The 19,493-nt window shown below is 40.5% G+C and overlaps 1 protein-coding gene across 1 annotated transcript; it reads left to right on the forward strand.

Moving 5' to 3' along the window:
• LOC110431098 lies at positions 403 to 8,307 on the forward strand. The gene is made up of 4 exons (XM_021449795.1): positions 403 to 489; positions 5,284 to 5,667; positions 5,880 to 5,954; positions 7,948 to 8,307. Exons 1-4 carry the CDS (start codon positions 403 to 405, stop codon positions 8,173 to 8,175), a joined length of 774 nt encoding a protein of 257 aa, XP_021305470.1. The 3' UTR covers positions 8,176 to 8,307.

Here is a 19,493-nt window from a genome sequence, read left to right on the forward strand (position 1 = left end):
GTCTTCTAGCTTAGCTTTAATCTCTGCCGATGAGATTCCTACTACTTGAGAAGAGCTCGCTTCTTCACCATCGTCATCGGAAATGTCGATGGCAAAGGAGAATAGGCTGTCTGGAGAATCTTGTTTCTAAAAGGGGAATAAAGATAAATTATCCGATGATCAAATGTTGATAAAGGGTAGAGATCAGATAATTTACTTACTTTAGAGCGATTTCGCGCCTCTGACGTGGAGATGCAGCCGGTACTGTGGGCTGATCGGCTGAAGTTGCCGATGGAATAACTTGAACTAAGAAATTGCAAGGATGGTTATAATTTGCAAGAATAAAATTCATCAGTGATAATTCTATGATTGATACTTTACCTTGAGGGGGTATGGTAATTGATTGTTCTGGAAGAGTAGCCGATGATGTACCCAGATCAGCCGGATCGGCAACCTGTTCAGAGACATCGGCTGGTGCTTCTTGCTGGAGTACTTGTCGAGGAGGAGAAGGTACTTCTTGTGTCTAGGCTTTTGGTGAAGAAGGGGATGATTCCACATGGATCGGCGACACTGGATGAGGAGGAGAAGATGGTGCTGTCCTCTGGCGCTTTGGTTGCGACTTGGTGCTCTTGGGGCCTTTTCTCTTGGCTTGGCTGGGCTGGGCGGCATCGATACTTGTTTGGGCACTTCTGGTCTTCGCCGATTTGCCAGTTTTCCATTGCAACCACCAAGATTTCATAAGTAAAAGCATAAAAGAATATTGATTAAATTTTGTTGAAAGTTGAGAGTTACCGATGAAGTTCCTATAGCAGTTGATGTACCCTAAAAAGATGATATGAGTATGGGATGAAATCAGTGCAAGCAGAGGAAGTTAAGGAGTTTTACCTTGAAAGCCTGTGCTAGAGTAGCAGCAACTACCGGTGGAGATACTTTTGACCTCTTGGTGGTTTTCTTCTTGAAGCGCACGTTGCGGTGTGCCAGAGCCGCCAAACTTGGTGCGTGGTGGTCGATCAAAGAAATCGGGCCCGATTGAAGAAGATCGATCGGTTTCCCACTCCTGCTGATTGTTGGCGCTGGGTTATCGACCTGTTGAAATAAACAGAAAGCAAATAAGTTGCCGATAGAATTAGAAATAGCGGAAGGGTCAAAGTATCGGTAAAAGACTTATGATGTCGTCGGGAACTTTGTAGTCGGGGTCGATCATGCCGCGGTATGTGTGAGCCGATATGCTGAACAGGTGCTCCTTCCACTCTTCCCACCATTGCTTATACAGCTGAGTATTAAAAAGAGCTAGCACCCATGCCGATAGATCGATGTCTGTTGTACCGGCATTTGGCTGAAGCTGAGCTATCCTTAACCATTCAAGCCCACTGGTTATTGTCTCCCTTGGCTTCACCACATCGGCATAACAGAGTCTGATCGGTAGTTGACCAAAAGCTAATCAGCGAGCTAATGCCGATGGATTGTAAAACTCATAAGTGGGACTAGAGTTTTTTCCACTGCCAAAGGTGTTTACTGGGATGGCCCTCGGAGTGATAATTGCCATCATTAACATTAAGTCATTATCCTTATAAAGAGCATCATCAAAGGGGTGGAAGACAAGTGGGAATCTAGTTTCTGGATCTTCATAAGGCATCCATGCTCGTTGTTCTTTAGTAAGGCCGTCATGCAAGGTTTGGAAGAATCGGCCAATTTGGTTTTCGTTGCAGCTGGTACCGGGCAGAACTATAGCAGCCTCGCCATAATTGATGGGCGAGCGAGTTGCTGATTCATCATCAGCTGGTTCGTAATCCTCGGCAATGTCTCTGGGGAATCGTTGTGCGAAGAGATCGAACCAAAGGCGTTTGTGCATATGAACATTAAGCCACATATTGATGAACCACCAGGGGCCTCCTAGGTTGCCGATGGGTTCCCCTAGCAGAAGCTTCTCAGTCACTTGATGGAGGAGGTGATAGGCAGAACCGAGCAAGTATCGGCCAAGAGGAAATCGGCCGCCATCGGCTAGCCTTTCTGCTACCGATAAGTAGACAGAGGTTGGTCCTACCGATCGGCCACAGAAGACGAACTTGTCTAGCCACATGTTCAGGAAAGTGGCATGTTCCCTCTACCCAACTGGTCCTGTCCTCTGGTACTTCTGGATATATCCTAACCAACCGCCGATGGTGCGGGTTTCTACTTTGCGTTCGGGTTTACGGTCGTATAAATGGCTGTCACCGGCAGATGCGATATCTAAGCCAGTGAGCATGAGCACATCGGCAAGAGTAGGGGAAGCAAGGCCATGACAGAATAGAAAAGGATTGAGAGTATCTGACCAGAAGTATGAAGCAGCTATCAATAGTGATTCATTTATATTCATATCGGCAATGGATAGCCTGATACATTGATCTAGTTTGCGTTCACCCCAGTATACTTCGTTCGAATTGCTGACTCTCAAAAACCAATCCTTCCATCCCTTAGTAGAACTGGGCCAGGATCGAAAGGTGTCTTTCCACAGATCTAAGGAGAAGTTTTCAGCTCTAAAGGGAATCCTATTTGTTTCTGCATTGATCAGATCGGTAGGATCCGGTTTACCGAACGGCCCGAGACATTGAAGGTGAGGTTGCTCGGTAGGAATAACGATTTTCTCAGTCAATTCCTAAAGGTTTGAAGGTTGGGAGAACAGAAAAAGGGAGAAGAAAGAAAAGTGCTAAGTAAATAGATTTGCAGAAGATAAAAATACGGCAAGAGAAAGAGAAGATGGGAGAGAATTGACCTCAGGGACGATGAAGTTGACGGCCATTTCTTCCCGGAGAGGAAGAAGATCGACGATTTGAAGAACTTCTCGGGAAGATTCTCGCTGGAGTTCTTGGGCTTTTCGAACAATGCCGCCACCAAGAAGATGGGTTTGAGGATGCAGAATGACAAGGTGGAGAAAGAGTACCGGAGAAGGAAGTATTCATAGGATAAAGAGAGTAGGGGCATTTCTGACTTATCTCTTTACCGTATCCGTAAAAATCGAGGGTGTTCAGGTGGATATGGTAACTGTTCGCACGATAATCAAGGGATTGTGCAGGTGATTTGACAGCAAGCGGTCATGATTTTGGGAGATATTTTACTGTGCAAGACCTTCTGATCGGCTCATCGGCAGTCCACTCTAACGGAAAAGTTGCCGATGAGTGAATATTTTGGGAGATTCGGTTCGAGAAGTTGAGGGATTCGAGGTGTATGCTAGAAATCCGGGCTAAGGTTGTTTGGATTTGGTAATTAATTGATGATAGAAAGAAATTACTGCGGAAAGGGTGTCATTACTAGAGAGAATTTCGGAGCATTAATGGTTTTATACTCCAAAATTGGGGGGCATGTGTTGACACCATTTTTGGACACGTATCTTTGGACGCGTATCTGGGAGTTAATAAAATACAGATCGGCAAGCGGAAAAGTTATGATTGGTTAGCAGAGGGGTTGCCGATGAAGTTATGATGTTGATGGCAAGATAGCAGAATATGGCTAAGTCCAGGAATGGTGATTGACCTGTGCCAATGGCTGATATTGATGGTTGTCGATGCCGATGGAAGGTGATTTGCCGATGATAGCAGAAGAAGGCGCAAATGGTGACGGTGTGCCGATCGCCTATGATAGATAGATTAATGTTTTCCATAGTTGTTAGAGTTTGTTTTACGTACGGATTCCGTTCAAATAGGAATTAGAGTCCTAGTCGTGTCTGGTTGTAACTCTTTTGGACAGGGTATAAATGTAGACCCCGTAGCAATGTAAGAATAGACACAATCAATCAAACACAAGTTTCTACATCTATTCCAGCATCTACTTTTTCGACGACTTCGTCAACTTGCATATTTTCTTTTTAATTACGAGTTCTTAGGAATTCATCGAGTCAAACTCGGCGAGTTCTCAAGTTCTGCGTGAATACCTCTTGGTCGTGGCATCCGGGCGTATCGCTGTTGTCGGGACCAAAGTATTCAAGTTATCACCTTTGTCAGTTGTAAGGTCAAATCGGCTGGCACGCCTTAACATTAAATCGGGTATTAGTCCTTTGTGTTTGCAGATCTACTTTTGCATCAACACCAACCCAAACTTGATTTGCTAATTAGGCAAGATGTCAATTGAGTGTCACTATCATTGAAATCAACCAAGTATAAGCTACCATGCCTAAATCCTTTGAATATCAAGTTTGATCCATCAACACTAACCACCTCAACATCATCACTACCAAAGATGCACTTGAAACCAAGGTCACAAAGTTGTGCAATTGATAAGAGATTGAAATCTAGGCTCTCAACTAGCAACACATTTGATATGCTCATGTCATTTGAGATAGCAATTTTACCAAGCCCCTTGACCTTGCCTTTCTTGTTGTTGCCGAAGGTGATTGAATCAAAGCCACCATTTTGATTTGTATCAATTGATTTGAACATACAAGACTCTCCAGTCATATGTTGAGTGCACCCACTATCAAGCACCCAATGCCTTCCTCCAGCTTTGTAATTAACCTACAAGACAAGATCAATTCCTTTTAGGTACCCAAACTTGATTGGGTCCTCCAAGGTTAGCAACTAAGCTCTTTGGTACCCAAATGGCTTTCTTATTTGAGCTCATCCATGGTGCACCAATGAACTTAGCATGAACACCTTTTGTATCCTTTTGAGCTCATGCCGATGAACACTAAGCATAAGATATATATATAACTGTCAGGTGGTTATATATATATCTTATGCTTAGTGTGCTTAGCATAGCCACTTTATTTATTTATTAAGCACACTAAGCAAAAGATATATATATATATATAAGCACAAAATCTTACACTACAAGAAATAGTGCTTTACATGACGTTTTCTTATGACCTTCCTAAAAATCATCACAAAATTACACTAGTCATTCTTAGGGTGATACAACTATGACAAGCTAACCGTCACAGAGTGTTGTGGCACTTTACTTGTGTATCTGTGACAAATGGCTGATTTGGTCGCAATTAAATCATCCAGCTTGTTAACTACTCCATCCATCCCAAATTGTAAGTCATTCCAAGAATCTTAGAGAGTCAAAACATTTTCACGTTTGACCAAAATTATAGAGAAAAATACTAAGATTTGTAACGTAAAGTGAGTATACTATGAAAATATAATTAAGAATCTAATGATACTTAGTTAGTACCATAATAATTATTATTTTATAATATAGATTTAGTTAAATTTAGAAAAATTTAACTCTCCAAGATTTTCGGAATGACTTCCAATTTGGGACTCTCGGTCAAGAAGTTGAGCTGTAAATAGTTAAAATGGACAAAACAATACCAGAGTTTGAACCCAGGACCTCTCGACTCCACTCAAGGCGGGTTACCACTGGACTACTAATGTCTTGTTGGATATTGCGTTTCCTTTTCTGTTTTTGTACAAAACATATTGCATTAAGATTAATGCCTTCTCACTTGTCCACACAGCAGAGTCCAATCCGCCGCCCCTATCCGAACTTCCGCTCCGCCGTCTCCCTCTTCCTCCCGATGTAGACAGGGGCGACGGCGCCGGCCTCGGCGGCGCTCGGTGGCGGCGGCTGCCCTCCTCCTCCTCACCCTCCTCCCCCTCCTCATCGCCTGCCTCTCATCTCAGTTTCTCCCTCCTCTCTCTCTCTCTCTCTCATGGTGCGCCGGCGGGCACGAGGCGAGGGCGCGCCCCCTGCAGGCGGCGCTCCAGCGCGGTGGGGTCTAGTGGCCCTCCTACCTCTCCCCCATCCTCCGTGATCTATATGTGGCCTCTCCCCCCAGTGGCCCTCTCCATGAAACCCTAGCTATCTATATGTGGCCTTCTTCTGATTTGGTTTTTGTTTTTTTTACGGTATTGATTTCAGCTTTCTTCCTTCTCTTCTGATTTGTTGCTGTTATTGTGCCATATTTGGCTTCTACGTTTCAGGTATCGGCGGTCACCAGGCCTCTGCCTCTTTGTCCCTGCTTGCTCAACATGGTGAGGAGCTCCTGCATAATATTGGTGAGTCACAAAGCAATAATCTAACAATACCTACCAGGAGGTTGACTAACAAAATAATGTCGTATTTGTGTTTTGAGCAATTTTCTTCGTATTAGATTATGATACTATCTAATGACAATGGATATACACTAAAGGGTTTACAGATTCTGTAGATGGTTAAAGGAACTAAGATTGAAATATTCAAATGATGATATTGTTATAACCTGAATAAATTTCAGACTCTAACTTGATCTGATTTCAGAAAAGGTGGGTGCGAGAAGCTAACAAAGCTATTATAAGTTTTGCCTCAGCGGCCCTACATAACCCTGCTATTTTAATTATTCATAAATCTTTATTCTCTATTGTCGTCTCTGTAATAGTAGCAATCGCTATCCCATCAAAACCAAATATTAGCAACTGCTTGATGGGAATAGACCTTTCCCACTATTTTTGTTGGAATTCTACTAAAATTTTGAGTCGCGCTTGGTTCTTATTTCAAGTCGTGTAAAACTGTATCCCTCATTTACATGCCACACCAAGGAAAGATATGTTTTTCTTATGTCGATCCCTTCAATTGTTTTTTATATGCACAACTGCACATGCTTTATTACTACAATAATTTTAGTTGGTGCCCTCTTCAGGTTTGCGTCTGCAGGATGTTACTCACTCCATTTTTGGAATGTATAATCTGCACTATAAGCATCTCATTTTTAGTAGGCATCTGCATAGGTTCATAAGGTCTTGTAAATGCGACAAAGGAGATGCCTAGACCTTATGAACATCTGCATTTAGTGGTGGGAAGGAACGGCTTGACGAAGTTTCCTACTAATATTTACTGAGGCTCTTGCTCGCATTTGCAGGATTGCAGCATCTGATCTATGTGGACTTTGCTTTATGAGAGGAGCTGATTAGATAATGCAACCAGGATAGTTGCAGTTTTTTGAGTAAAGTCCACCACCGGTCCCTAAACTTGTATTAATGTGTCATCCCGGTCCCTAAACTTGCAAATCGACCATTTAGGTCCTCGAACTTGTTCGTCTGTATCATCTCAGTCCCTAAACTTGTTTAGTTGTGTCATTTAGGTCCCTAAACTTAAAAATCACCCGTTTAAGTCCTCAAATTTGTTCAGTTGTGTCATCCGGGTCCCTAAACTTGATTTTAAGTCTCATCTGGATCAAAACAAAGTGATCTAAAAACTCTATATTAAAAATAATTCATAACTTTTTCATATGTACTCGAATGAAGACAAACTTTATATCAAAGTTGTAGCCCTTAATGCGTTCTACAACTTTATAGTTGAAATGTTTTTTATTTAAAGTCGTTTAATATTTAAAGTCATTTTAAATTTCTAGATCTAAAAACTTTCAAAAAATATTTTGGGACCCCAAAAGATTTCAATTTAAAAACTTTTCAACTACAAAGTTGTAGATCGCATTGCTTACTACAAATTTGATATAAAGTTTATCTTCATTTGAGTTCATATGAAAAAGTTATGAATTATTTTCCTATATAGAGTTTTTAGATTCACCCTGCTTTGATCTGGATGAGACTTAAAAACAAGTTTAGGGACTGGGATGACACAACTGAACAAGTTTGATGACCTATATGGGAGATTTCTAAGTTTAGGGACTAGGTTGACACAGCCGAACAAGTTTAGGTACCTAAACAATCGTTTTGTGAGTTTAAGGACCGGGATGACACACCCAAACAAGTTTAGGGACCGGTGATGGACTTTACTCCGGTTTTTTTGTCCAAGCTGTAAGAAGTTTCATGTCCAGTTTCTGTATGAGGTGACCTCCCTACTCTGAATTTGATCTCTTGTCATGCAAGTATCTCTTGTATGAGAGGTGGCCTCCCTATTCAACATAGTCAGATCGCTGGGCTCTTGATTCCAATACTCCAGATTAGCCATTTAATTTGAAAACAGTGAACAAACATGATTATCTTGTATAATGCTGCTCCTATGTTTCTTTCAAACAAATATTTCATGTACTTGTAATCTTGTTAAATGCAGTCCAAGTTTGAAGTGGATAAAACCTCAATCCATGTGAAAAAAGCATGTGTGGCTATGCTGAAGAATGTTGTTCGCCAACGGCGCTATAAGTTAAAGAAGATGTATTTTGGTCCTCTTCCACTACATCAAGTACCCAAGAAATGTGTTGATATTTGTTTGGAATGTGTTGAGACTTGTAATGGTGATGGCATTGACATGTGCAAGTCTTGTCATTTTCTCTGTAACTGATACCCTATATTCTGGAGATGGGATTAACATGTAATGAAGATGGCATTGATCATCTGTACCTGATCTTTTGTTTTCTAAACCTTTTCTGTGATGAAAATAGGTTGTGATCTGTGATGATATTTGGTTGTGATCTGTGACGGTCTTCATGTGATGTTGATTCAAATTTGAATTTAAGTCGTATTTGAACAAAAAATTTGGGCCTATAGCTGACGTGGACCAAATCCATGACGTTTTAGATCATCACAATACCCTTTTGCTATGCTTCCACACCATGCAATCCATGACGGAAATAAATATGAATCCGTGACGGCTCAATTCGGTGCAACAAATGTATGACGTGAGATACATGACGGATTTCTCGTACGTCATGGATAGTTGACTGTGACGTATTTTTGGCAATCTGTGACCAAATCCATCGTCATGTAAAGCACCAATTCTTGTAGTAATGCGAAGACAATCACATGCTTGCTCAAAATCTCTAATATGAAGGTAAGGGTTTTCGTCTTCCTTTCCTGAAAAAGATAGGTTTTGAATCATGGCAATTAACCTGGAACTTAACCTATACTGGGATGTTTGGATAGGCTGTGATGACTCCCATGGTAAAAGGTCAGTTTCTGAAGGTGTTGCAAATTGATAGATTGATTTAGAATCTTGGTTTTCCATAAGGTAAGAATAAAGAAAATAAATAAAGAATATAAAAGATAAGAAAAGATAAAAGTATAGATACAAGCTAGTAGTAAGACTCAAGGTTATCTTAGCAAACCGTCTTTATCCCCGGCAACGGCGCCAGAAATGCATGTTGATATTTGGGAATACAATAAGGAATTGATCCGCAAGCGCACGGATATCGGTGAGCACTTAACCCGGGAGGTTATCCAGAGTATCGTATTTATTTTTTTACCACTAGGAGAAAGAGTGCATCTGACTAACCCAGTCTATTACTACTAACCTTTAGGCTACAAAGAATGTTTCTCGATGTCAGTGATATATAGAGAAGACTGCAACCGTAGTCTCTTTCTAACCTTGGTAAGGATAATCTATTATTCTATTGGGGAAGCTTACGGAATCTAGACACCACAGAGGATGTTCGACCCGCACCTATAACCCTATCGATCCTACTAACGGGATATGGTCTGCAAAGGTAACTCAGAAATGTCACGTTCCTCGCTACTACCACGGTCCAGCTAGTGAGAGGATATGTGTGAGTATTCTAGCCCAAACACCACGTCTACGCTAGAGATGATTACTCTAAACTCTACGCGAAGAGATTAAAGTAAACTCATAAACCAAAGAACAATAAAGCAAGAACTTACTAGAATTTAGAAGTCGGAATACTGAAGAATCCTAGGAGCAAGCCTCGGGTTAGAAGACTTGATCCCGCAAGTACAACCTCGGAGTAGACACCGACAGGCCGGGCTTCCTCCGATCTACACCTCCACTCTATCTCTCTCAATCTAGTAGAAACTAGAAGAACTAATTCTACTTACATTAGATGCTAAGCCAAAAATCTATTTAGAGGAGAGATTATCCTTCGAGGGCACCTCTCAACTCTATGATGAACTTGTCTCCTCCAGGGGCCAGGGGGTCTGGTTTTATAGTCCCCTCAGGTGAACGTGAGCCGTCGGATCAAACCGACATTGATTGAGCGGTTATCCTTGATCCTTTAGGTCGGTGGAGCGTAATCCCCGAAGAGAGTCCTGATTGGACTCTAGGTCAGGGCGGGCGCCCAAGGGGGGAGGGCGGGCGCCCTGCCCCCGGGCCCGATCGCCTTTCGGTTCGTTCCCGTGGCTTCTAGAGTCTTCTAGATGGTAGAAAATTGCGCGGTGCCTTAATATCTCTATGTAATCCCGACATGTGGGCCTTTCTTCCTAATTTCCTGATAACCCCCTACAGAAACAGATAAACAACAAAACTCATGGAATTTTGTCAGATCAAACCCTAATTCTAGGTGTTGTTTGCATATTGGACCTTTCTCTTGTTTATTTAATAATTAAAATTGATACTTAAGAAACGTCAACACCCACCTAGGTTGCGGGCGCAACCCCCTGGCGGTCCCCCGGTCCCACTTTGTTCTGGCGGTTGCATGCCGCCATACATAGGACGGTTTCACCTACTACCATATTTAGATCAGCACGAACCGTCCTATGGAGCTATAAATTGGTCCCTCCTCTCCACATTTCAAAACATGAAGATACAAGAAGAAGAATAGAAGGAGTAGTGCTACTTTTCCAATAGATTAGCTCCTAGCTATTCTACTTTAGGGATTAGAGAGAGTGAGGAAAGAGTTGAAGTGTAGAAGCGAGATCAAGCAAGTCCTACTCTAGGGTGGATGAAGTGCCGAGTCTGTCGACTCTCGCTCCAACTTGACCTCTACATTTGTCTTACTACTTGAAGTAAGAGGTTTCTGATTACATTCGGGTTCCAGATTACTTTGCGAAGTTACTTTCATAAAGCTATTTGTTGTGGACTCATCGTTCGTCCTTTCGGACGGGTGCTCTAGTAAGAGGACTTCTGATAAAGACGGAAGTTCCTGGCCACCGCTAGAGTAGTAGTCGCTGAAGTGGACGAGGTGTCTAAGTCAGAGTCTACCTTTGTTTGCACTGTGACCCATGTGCAGAGGGGTAGGTGGCAGTGGTGGTGACAGCCCTGTCATCCCTTGTATTCCCCCATGTTTGGTCACAGTGTAGGGCTGATAGAAGGATCGCCTGGCTAAACCTAGGAATCTACCTCTCGGCCTGAAGCAACAGATAGTGGGAAAGCTCTCTTCGCCTAGTAGTCTTACCTAGTGTATTCTCTCTAACCCAGTTATCCCTCCTACCTTCTTCTAGGCCAACTAGCTAAGAGTCTATTGACTTTTATACCGTTCCTTTGGGAAAATACGATACCCTGATATACCTCTGGGTGAAGTGCTACAACGGTACTTCCGTGCACTTGCGAATTTTTTCTGTTGTCGCTAAGAAGCGCCAACATTAAGCAAGTTTGAGAAGAAATGTGATGAAGGGTTCTTACTTGGTTATTCCACCACAAGCAAGGCATATAGAGTTTGGAACTTGGCAAGTGGCACATTGGAAGAAGTCCATGATGTTGACTTTGATGAAACCGAGGGATCTCAAAGTGAAGCTCAAAATCTTGATGATGTGAGAGGAGATCAATTGACAAATGCAATGAAGAACATGGATGTAGGTGACATAAGGCCGAGGCAAGTAGATGATGATAATGGTGACATTCACATGATAAATCAAGAAGTGCAAATTGATTCAAATCAAGCTAGTACTAGTGGATCTCATGATGATGATCAAAATCAAAATCAAGCAAGTGGAAGCAATCAACTCCCAATACTCCAACCTACAAGCATAGCAAGGGATCATCCATTGGATCAAGTCATTGGTGGTATTCAAAGTGGTGTACAAACAAGATCAAGACTAGCATCTTTTTGTGAGCACTACTCATTTGTCTCATTTGAGGAACCAAAGAAGATAGAAGATGCATTGAAAGATTCTGATTGGGTAAATGTCATGCATGAAGAATTGAACAACTTCACAAGAAATTAAGTGTGGGAGCTTGTTGAGAGGCCAAAGAACTACAATGTAATTGGTACCAAGTGGGTCTTTAGAAACAAGCAAGATCAAGATGGTGTAGTTGTGAGAAACAAAGCAAGATTAGTAGCACAAGGCTACACTCAAGTTGAAGGTCTTGACTTTGGAGAAACATATGCACCGGTTGCAAGATTGGAGGCAATTAGAATATTATTAGCCTATGCTTGTGCCCACAACATCAAGCTCTATCAAATGGATGTGAAGAGTGCATTTCTCTCTAAAGGGTTCAAGATGGGAAAGGTTGACACTACCCTCTTCACCAAGAAGCTAGGCAATGACTTGTTTGTGTTGCAAATCTATGTTGATGATATCATCTTTGGATCAACCAATCAAGACTTTTGTGAAGAGTTTGGAAGAATGATGACAAATGAGTTTGAGATGTCCATGATTGGAGAGCTTAGTTACTTCCTTGGTCTTCAAATCAAGCAAATGAAGAATGGCACTTTTTTAAGTCAAGGCAAGTACATCAAGGACATGATCAAGAAGTTTGGGTTGCAAGAAGCTAAACCAATGAGCACACCTATAGGCACAAATGATCAATTAGGTAGTGATGCAAGTGGCAACATGGTAGATCAAAATCTATATTAGTCTATGATTGGAAGTTTGCTCTATGTCACTGCATCAAGGCCGGATGTGATGTTTAGTGTATGCAAATGTGAAAGGTACCAAGCTTCACCTAGAGAGAGTCACTTGAAGGCAACCAAAAGAATATTGAGGTATCTCAAGGGCACTTATGATGTTGGATTATGGTATCCCAAGGGGTCTAACTTTGAGTTGATTGGATATTCGGACTCCGATTATGGTGGATGCAAGATTGATAAAATGAGCACAAGTGGCACTTGTCAATTGCTAGGAAGGTCTCTAGTTTCATGGTCATCAAAGAAACAAAATAGTGTTGCACTATCAACCGCCGAGGCCGAATACATTAGTGCTGGTAGTTGTTGTGCACAATTGCTTTGGATGAAAGCTACCTTGAATGACTTTGGAATCAAATTCAAAAATGTGCCTTTGCTATGTGACAATGAGAGTGCAATCAAGATGACACAAAATCCGGTTCAACATTTAAGAACCAAGCACATTGACATAAGGCACCATTTCATAAGAGACCATCAACAAAAGGGTGACATTAGCATTGAAAGCATTGGCACCGAAGATCAACTAGCCGACATCTTCACAAAGCCCCCAACTTGAGAAATTAATTTGCAAGTTGAGAAATTAATTGAACATACTTGACTTCTCCAACTTGAGATGAGTGCACCCCCACATTTCTAAATGACATGCCTCTCCTCCAACAAAGCAAGGTAACGTTGGTTGACATAGCATTCATACTTTGCTAAGGACATGTTTAGAGCATATAGACATGTTTACATGACAATAGGCTCATTCATGAAAATCAAAAGAATTTGATGTATGTATGGTACCACTATTGTTTCTATGATTGATTGGTCTAGTGGTAGCCTATGACATATTGGTGAGCTTGCAAGCCTAGTGTTGAATCTAGAATATGAGCTTATGATGTGTAATTCAACATGGTCAAGATAACCCTTATACTTCATGAGGTGTGAAGAAGCTTGTCCTTGAATCAAACCGAATTACATGTTCTAGGCAAGAGATCTAGATTGAACCATAATTTGACCCTCACATTGATTGACTTAATTCTCACTAAAATTTGAACCTTTGTGGTCATTGATGACAAAGGGGGAGAGAAACAAAAAAAGGAGAGAAAACTTTTTAAACTTGAGCACACATATAGGGGGAGCAAGCTCATGAACCATTTGTTGCATTTGTATGTGCACTAACATAATGAGGTGTTGCATTACAAGTTTAAATTCACAACTCTTGTTTGATTGGTGCTTGCTAGAAATAAAACTTGATGATGCTTTGAATTCTAGCATAAAGTTTTATTTTCATGTGGTATCTAGACATATAATGTGATCTCACGAGGTATCTTGAGTTTTTGATGTATGTCTAGCTACATTGGTGCTAAGGATGGTATATTGGCAACTCTGATTGATATCACGCTTCAAAGGTCCATTCTATATACCTTAGCATCATTTTGGTAGTAATAAATATCCCAAAAATCCAATTCATGCATATGTGCAAGATTGAACCAAACTCATGGAAGCACATATGTAGGGGGAGCTAGTACTACCAAAACCGAAATTGAAGTGTTTGTCCAATCTTCTTTCATGATAAAAATGTTTTGGACAAGCAATTCAAGTTCATTATGATTTTGTGATGGTTGTCATCAATTACCAAAAATACAAGCAAACAATCCTTTTATTACAACAGTACACCAACATAACAAAAACAAGATAAAAAGCTCAAAAACAGAACCTACGTCTCACTACGATCACATGGATACGAAGATCACAAAAATCGGAGTTAAAACGACCAAGTTACAAATTTAATATGATTTTCTATAGCACTTTTATTAATTAAACCTAAGCCTAAAACTAAAAAGTTTCAAACTTCAGTAACCAAGAGTCTATCACGTAGAGAATTTAAATAGGCTCATCACCATCACTTATATCTACTACTTCTAACTCATCAGCCGACATAAATCCTTTGCCCATCTTGCCTTCATCTTCATCGATTAAAGAATCTATCAATTAAAACTCTGAGAGCCGACTGCTTGTATCGACTGTTGATCATCATCAAACACGTTGATGACACTTTCTTTGTATATCTTTTCAAAGAAACATTCCATGCCCTCAAAATTCCACTCATCTGTTCCAGCATAAGAGATACTAACAGAAGAATCAGCTTGACCAACTTCTACATCATCCCCGATCCACAGAATTAAACTTTGATGCATAGTGGATGGTATACAGCAATTAGCATGGATCCAATCTATTCCTAGAAACAAACTATATGTGCCTTTAGCATAAACCACAAAAGAAAGTAGTAGGCAAGCTCTTACAACCAACTGTTAATTCAACATATATAGCACCTTTAGTTACTAAAATGTTGTCACTGAAATCTATCAATCTCATATAGGTTGAACATAAATCTACTGTCCTCTTACCGAGCTTTCTGAATGTAGAATACGACATTAGATTCACAGCCGCACCTCCATCGACTAGCATCTTGGTCAATGGCTTCCCATCAATAAACCCTTTGAGATATAATACCTTCAAATGCAGATGCTTTTCAGGTTTCTCAAAGGTTGCATTTTCTCCTTGACAAATCTACTAAGCCACAACTACATCTCCATCTGACTCCACTTCATTATTGGCTCAAAATTCAGCAGGCAATATAAAAATAGGAGAAATTTCAGCTGGTGCCTTACCTTTGTCTTTGTCGACTGTCTGTTTAACTTGCCACACTTTATGTCTCTTTTGATGCAACTCATCATTTCTCAAACGTTGAACCCTCCTCTTCTAACTTCTGGTAAGTCCACTTGGGCACCATTGATTTTTTCACCAAACATACTCCTTATCGACTATTTCTTGATTAGCTATTTTTGCCTCGAGCCGATCATGAATATTTTCTATTTTTACACGCCGACTTGTTCTTTCGAAACTTAATCTTTTATGTACAGGTCGGCGGTTGACCTTTGTCTGATGATACTCCCAATACTGGTCACTGCATTCAGGACAATTGTTTAGAGTTGGCCTTAAGAAACCAACAATTCAAATGTCAAATTATGAAACCTGTCGGTTATTGCCAGACAGTTCCGAGATGTATGGCCTTAAGAAGCCATTAAATGAAGAAATTTAACTAGAAAGTCAACTCCTTGAATCGATGCAAAAAGATAAACATTATCAATTATGTTGAACAATTGCATCTCATGAGTGTAAATTACTGGATCAGTTGTTTAGCCGATACGCTACGTATAATGATAAAAGATAGCTTACGTACATTATCTTTTTATCCATTAAATAAACAATAACTTACTAAAACTGGTCTAACGGCATGTGGTTTCAGTAGATTACTTTCGTAATTTGTATTAAATCTATATTCACCTGGTCTAATGGCCAGCGGGCTTCAATAAATCTAACATAGATTACTAGTTCATTTAATGCATAAACAGATCCATGCATGCGCGTTATTCGTTAAACTTAACTGGATCAGCTATTTTAGCCAATACAGGGTCCATGAGGCACGAACAAGATCTATCTATATTGTTATAATCGGGTTTAGTTATTAAAACTAAATTAACCAAAATAAAGTAAATATCTCGAACGCACAACATGTAATGATCATGATCAACAAGTTAGCTATCTTATATTCGCTTAATAATTATTATTTACTTATGGTTTATGATAAGCATTTGGATTTGAAGTTTAAGCCAACTTGTTAAATTTTAATCAGGCAGAATATTGTTACAATTAATAAAACATTAAGCTTTGAACAATATTGATAACTTGATGAATCTATTAAATTGCCAATTTAATAGAGCCAATAACTAGAACTAGGATTCATAAGAGATTGAAACAATGCAGCCCTACAAACACAATTTAAGTCGATAACTAGTTCATAATTAAGCTTGACATGAGGTTGAATGATGCAGCCATGACAAACTAAACATGAACCATGACAATACTTACAAGCAAACCGAAGGTCGAGTTCAACCGATGCAGCTCGATTTGTTGAAGGTCTCGTCGAGATCTACTTCTACTCCTGCTCCTAAGGTTGGTGGCCGGAGCCGAAAGGGTTTGTATTATGATTATGTGTATTTACAAAGACCGGGTTCCTAATATTTATAGTCCGGAGTCCTATTCTCATGTCCTATTGACTCTTTCCTCAAAAAGGTAACTTGGACTCTAAATTTTCCTTTCTGATTGAACCGACACGTCTTCTTTTGTCTTGCCTTGTTCCGACACCCTTCTGATCGACTAATTTCGTTACGCTTCTGGTTTAGTCGATCCACTCATCCAGTCGCCCCTCTTTCTGCGAAGCAGGCCCACTGGCAGTTTCTGACTCGCCAAAATTTAGGATTAACAACTATGACTAACGTGTATTTTGCAACGACAAAATCGTTTAAGTTAGGTCATGGTATTGGTGATTGAGTGACTAAGTTGTTCATGCCTACTTAATGGTGGAAATCATTTTCGGTTTTCAAAGGATTGTTGGACATCGTCAAACTAGACTAGGTCTAAGTGCCATTTGGAGTTGAAGGGCACTTAGAGTAGTTTAGAATTTTATTTTTCCTTTAACTGTACTATTAAGGAGGGCATCGAATGGGTAGCTTGACCTAGACAAGGCTTTAGGTTTAGGTGTGGTGCACACTTGATAAATCTAGCACTAGACAGCTCTGAGAATATCCTTAGATTAAGAGAACCAAACTTCGTTTTGGAAAGTTCGCGATTCTACAAAATGTTGGTTGAGTAGTAGCACCGGACGCTGGTATCGGACGCCACAGTGTGACTATTGGCGCATCCGCTGTATGCTGGAGTTGAGCCAGCGCGCCGAGTGCCTAGGGTTAGGCACCAGACGCACGCACTGGACCCTACGGGGTGCGTCCGGTCCCTTACCCAGAGAGGTTGTAAAATGGTTTTCTAACTAGACGAGTCGCGTGTGAGGACACCGGATGGTTGAAGAGCGTCTAGTGCGAGCAGTTTTGCAAGTACAACTAGTCGTTAGAGTTGCACCAGACACTCTGTAGAGTGTGTCCGGTGCACTCGTTTTCTGTTGAATTCGAGTGGCTGGCCCTTGGACTTGATGGGGAGTATTTATACTCCACCTCGTCCAAGAGAGATCTCTTGCCCATTTGTTCAGCTGAGAAACATCTTGTGGTGCAAGAGAGGAGCAAGAGCCTAGAGAATTGAGTGATTTCTTAAGAGATCCTTCTCTAGTGAGTTCCAAGAGTTCAAGTGTGCATCCACCACTCTCTAGTGTCTTGTTTAGGTCAAGTGAGAGTTATTTGCTTGTTGCTCTTGGTGATCGCCATCACCTAGACAGTTCGGTGGTGATTGGAAGCACGAAGATCACCCGGAGGTCTTGTGGGCGGCTCGTGTCAAGCTTGCGAGCGGTTGTGGGCGATTCACCGCGACGGAGTGTCAAAGAATCAGCCCATAGAGAGCACTTGGTCTTTGTGCGGACCAAGGGAGAGCAAGGCCCTTGCACGGGTGCTCCAACGAGAACTAGTGGAGAGTGGCGACTCTCCGATACCTCAGCAAAATATTGCCGCATTTCTTCTCCTATCATCCTTTACATTCTAGCACTTACTCTGAGTACTTTACATTCTTACAATTGTCATGCTAGAATAGGATTGGAACTAGGTTGCAAAACTTTTATCCGGTAGCTCTCTAGAACATAATTAGGCACAAGGGTTGAATTGAGGCTTATAGGTTGCTTAAATTTTTAGAAAAACCCAATTCACCCCCTGTTGGGTATCTTGATCCTTTCAACAATCACTCTTCTCTCTTTTACTTACTTGCTTACCTTGCTAGTTGTTTAACTTGTGTAGTTTAGTTCTTGTTTAGAAGTGAAGCTAGCCTTAGTTGTGCTTTGTTATTATGACTTTTTGTTTAGCCTTGTATTAAACTTTAGTTGTCTTGCATAGCTTAGTTGAGCTAGCGCTACAATAGCTTCGTCATTTGTTTTACTAATCAACTTGTCTAATCGAGTTTGTAGAAAATTTAAATAAGCTATTCACCCCTTTCTAGCCTTTTGGACCTTTCACACTCTGCACACGTTGCTCATATTTTTAGATTTGACTCAGACAAGAATGTAGTGTCATTTATTAACAAGTCCTATATATACATCAAAGTTATTGTAAAAGTGTGAGTGCAATTTGTTAAGGCCTTGTTTAGTTCATTCTAAAAACCAAAAAGTTTTCAAAATTTCCCGTCACATCGAATTTTGCGGCACATGCATAAAGCATTAAATATAGATAAAAAACTAATTACACAGTTTGCCTGTAAATCGCGAGACGAATCTTTTAATCCTAGTTAGTTTATGATTGGATAATATTTGCCACAAACAAACGAAATTGCTACAGTAGCGAAATCCAAAAACTTTTCGCATCTAAACAAGGTCGTTGTTGGACAGATTGGTAAACAAAACTACTACACTTCTGACAAAGAAAATGTGGCATTTCATCAACTTCCTCTCTGACTTTTCAACATGTCATAATTACAAAAAAGGTGCAGCTCATCTAAATATTATTCATAGATAGCTATGGATCAGGGGTTGGTGTTTCAATAATTTTTTAGAGGCAACCACAAGCAGCAAAGGTACTACTCCACTCCATAGTAAAAAGGTTGTTGTTTGATTTCTTATTTATATTTTGGCTGCCACAGCTTTTTATCTTATCGTTTTGCTTCTTGTGCTTGTCATCTAGTGTGTGTAGAATATGATGGAGGTTTTGGCCGCCGCAGCTGTGGCGAGTGTGGTTGTGGCGAGGCTAACACTGGCCTGAAACCAAATAACCTCTAAATGCCAGAGGTTAGGCGTGGGAAGAGTGGCGTGATGTGGTAAACTACCGTAGCAAACCAAACACGCTATTATGCTTTAGGCCTTGTTTAGTTGTAAAAAATTTCAAGATTTCCTATCACATCGAATCTTGTGTTACATACATAGAGTATTAAATATAGACGAAAACAAAAACTAATGACACAATTTACCTATAATTTGCGAGATAAATCTTTTGAGCCTGGTTAGTCTATAATTAAACAATAATTACCAAATACAAACAAAAGTGCTATAGTATCTAAAAACCAAAATTTTTGCTAACTGAACAAAGCCTTAATTACCCATATGTTTTTTCCTTAC

The sequence above is a fragment of the Sorghum bicolor genome, chromosome 10 (genome assembly GCF_000003195.3).
Source record: "Sorghum bicolor cultivar BTx623 chromosome 10, Sorghum_bicolor_NCBIv3, whole genome shotgun sequence".
NCBI lineage: Eukaryota > Viridiplantae > Streptophyta > Magnoliopsida > Poales > Poaceae > Sorghum > Sorghum bicolor.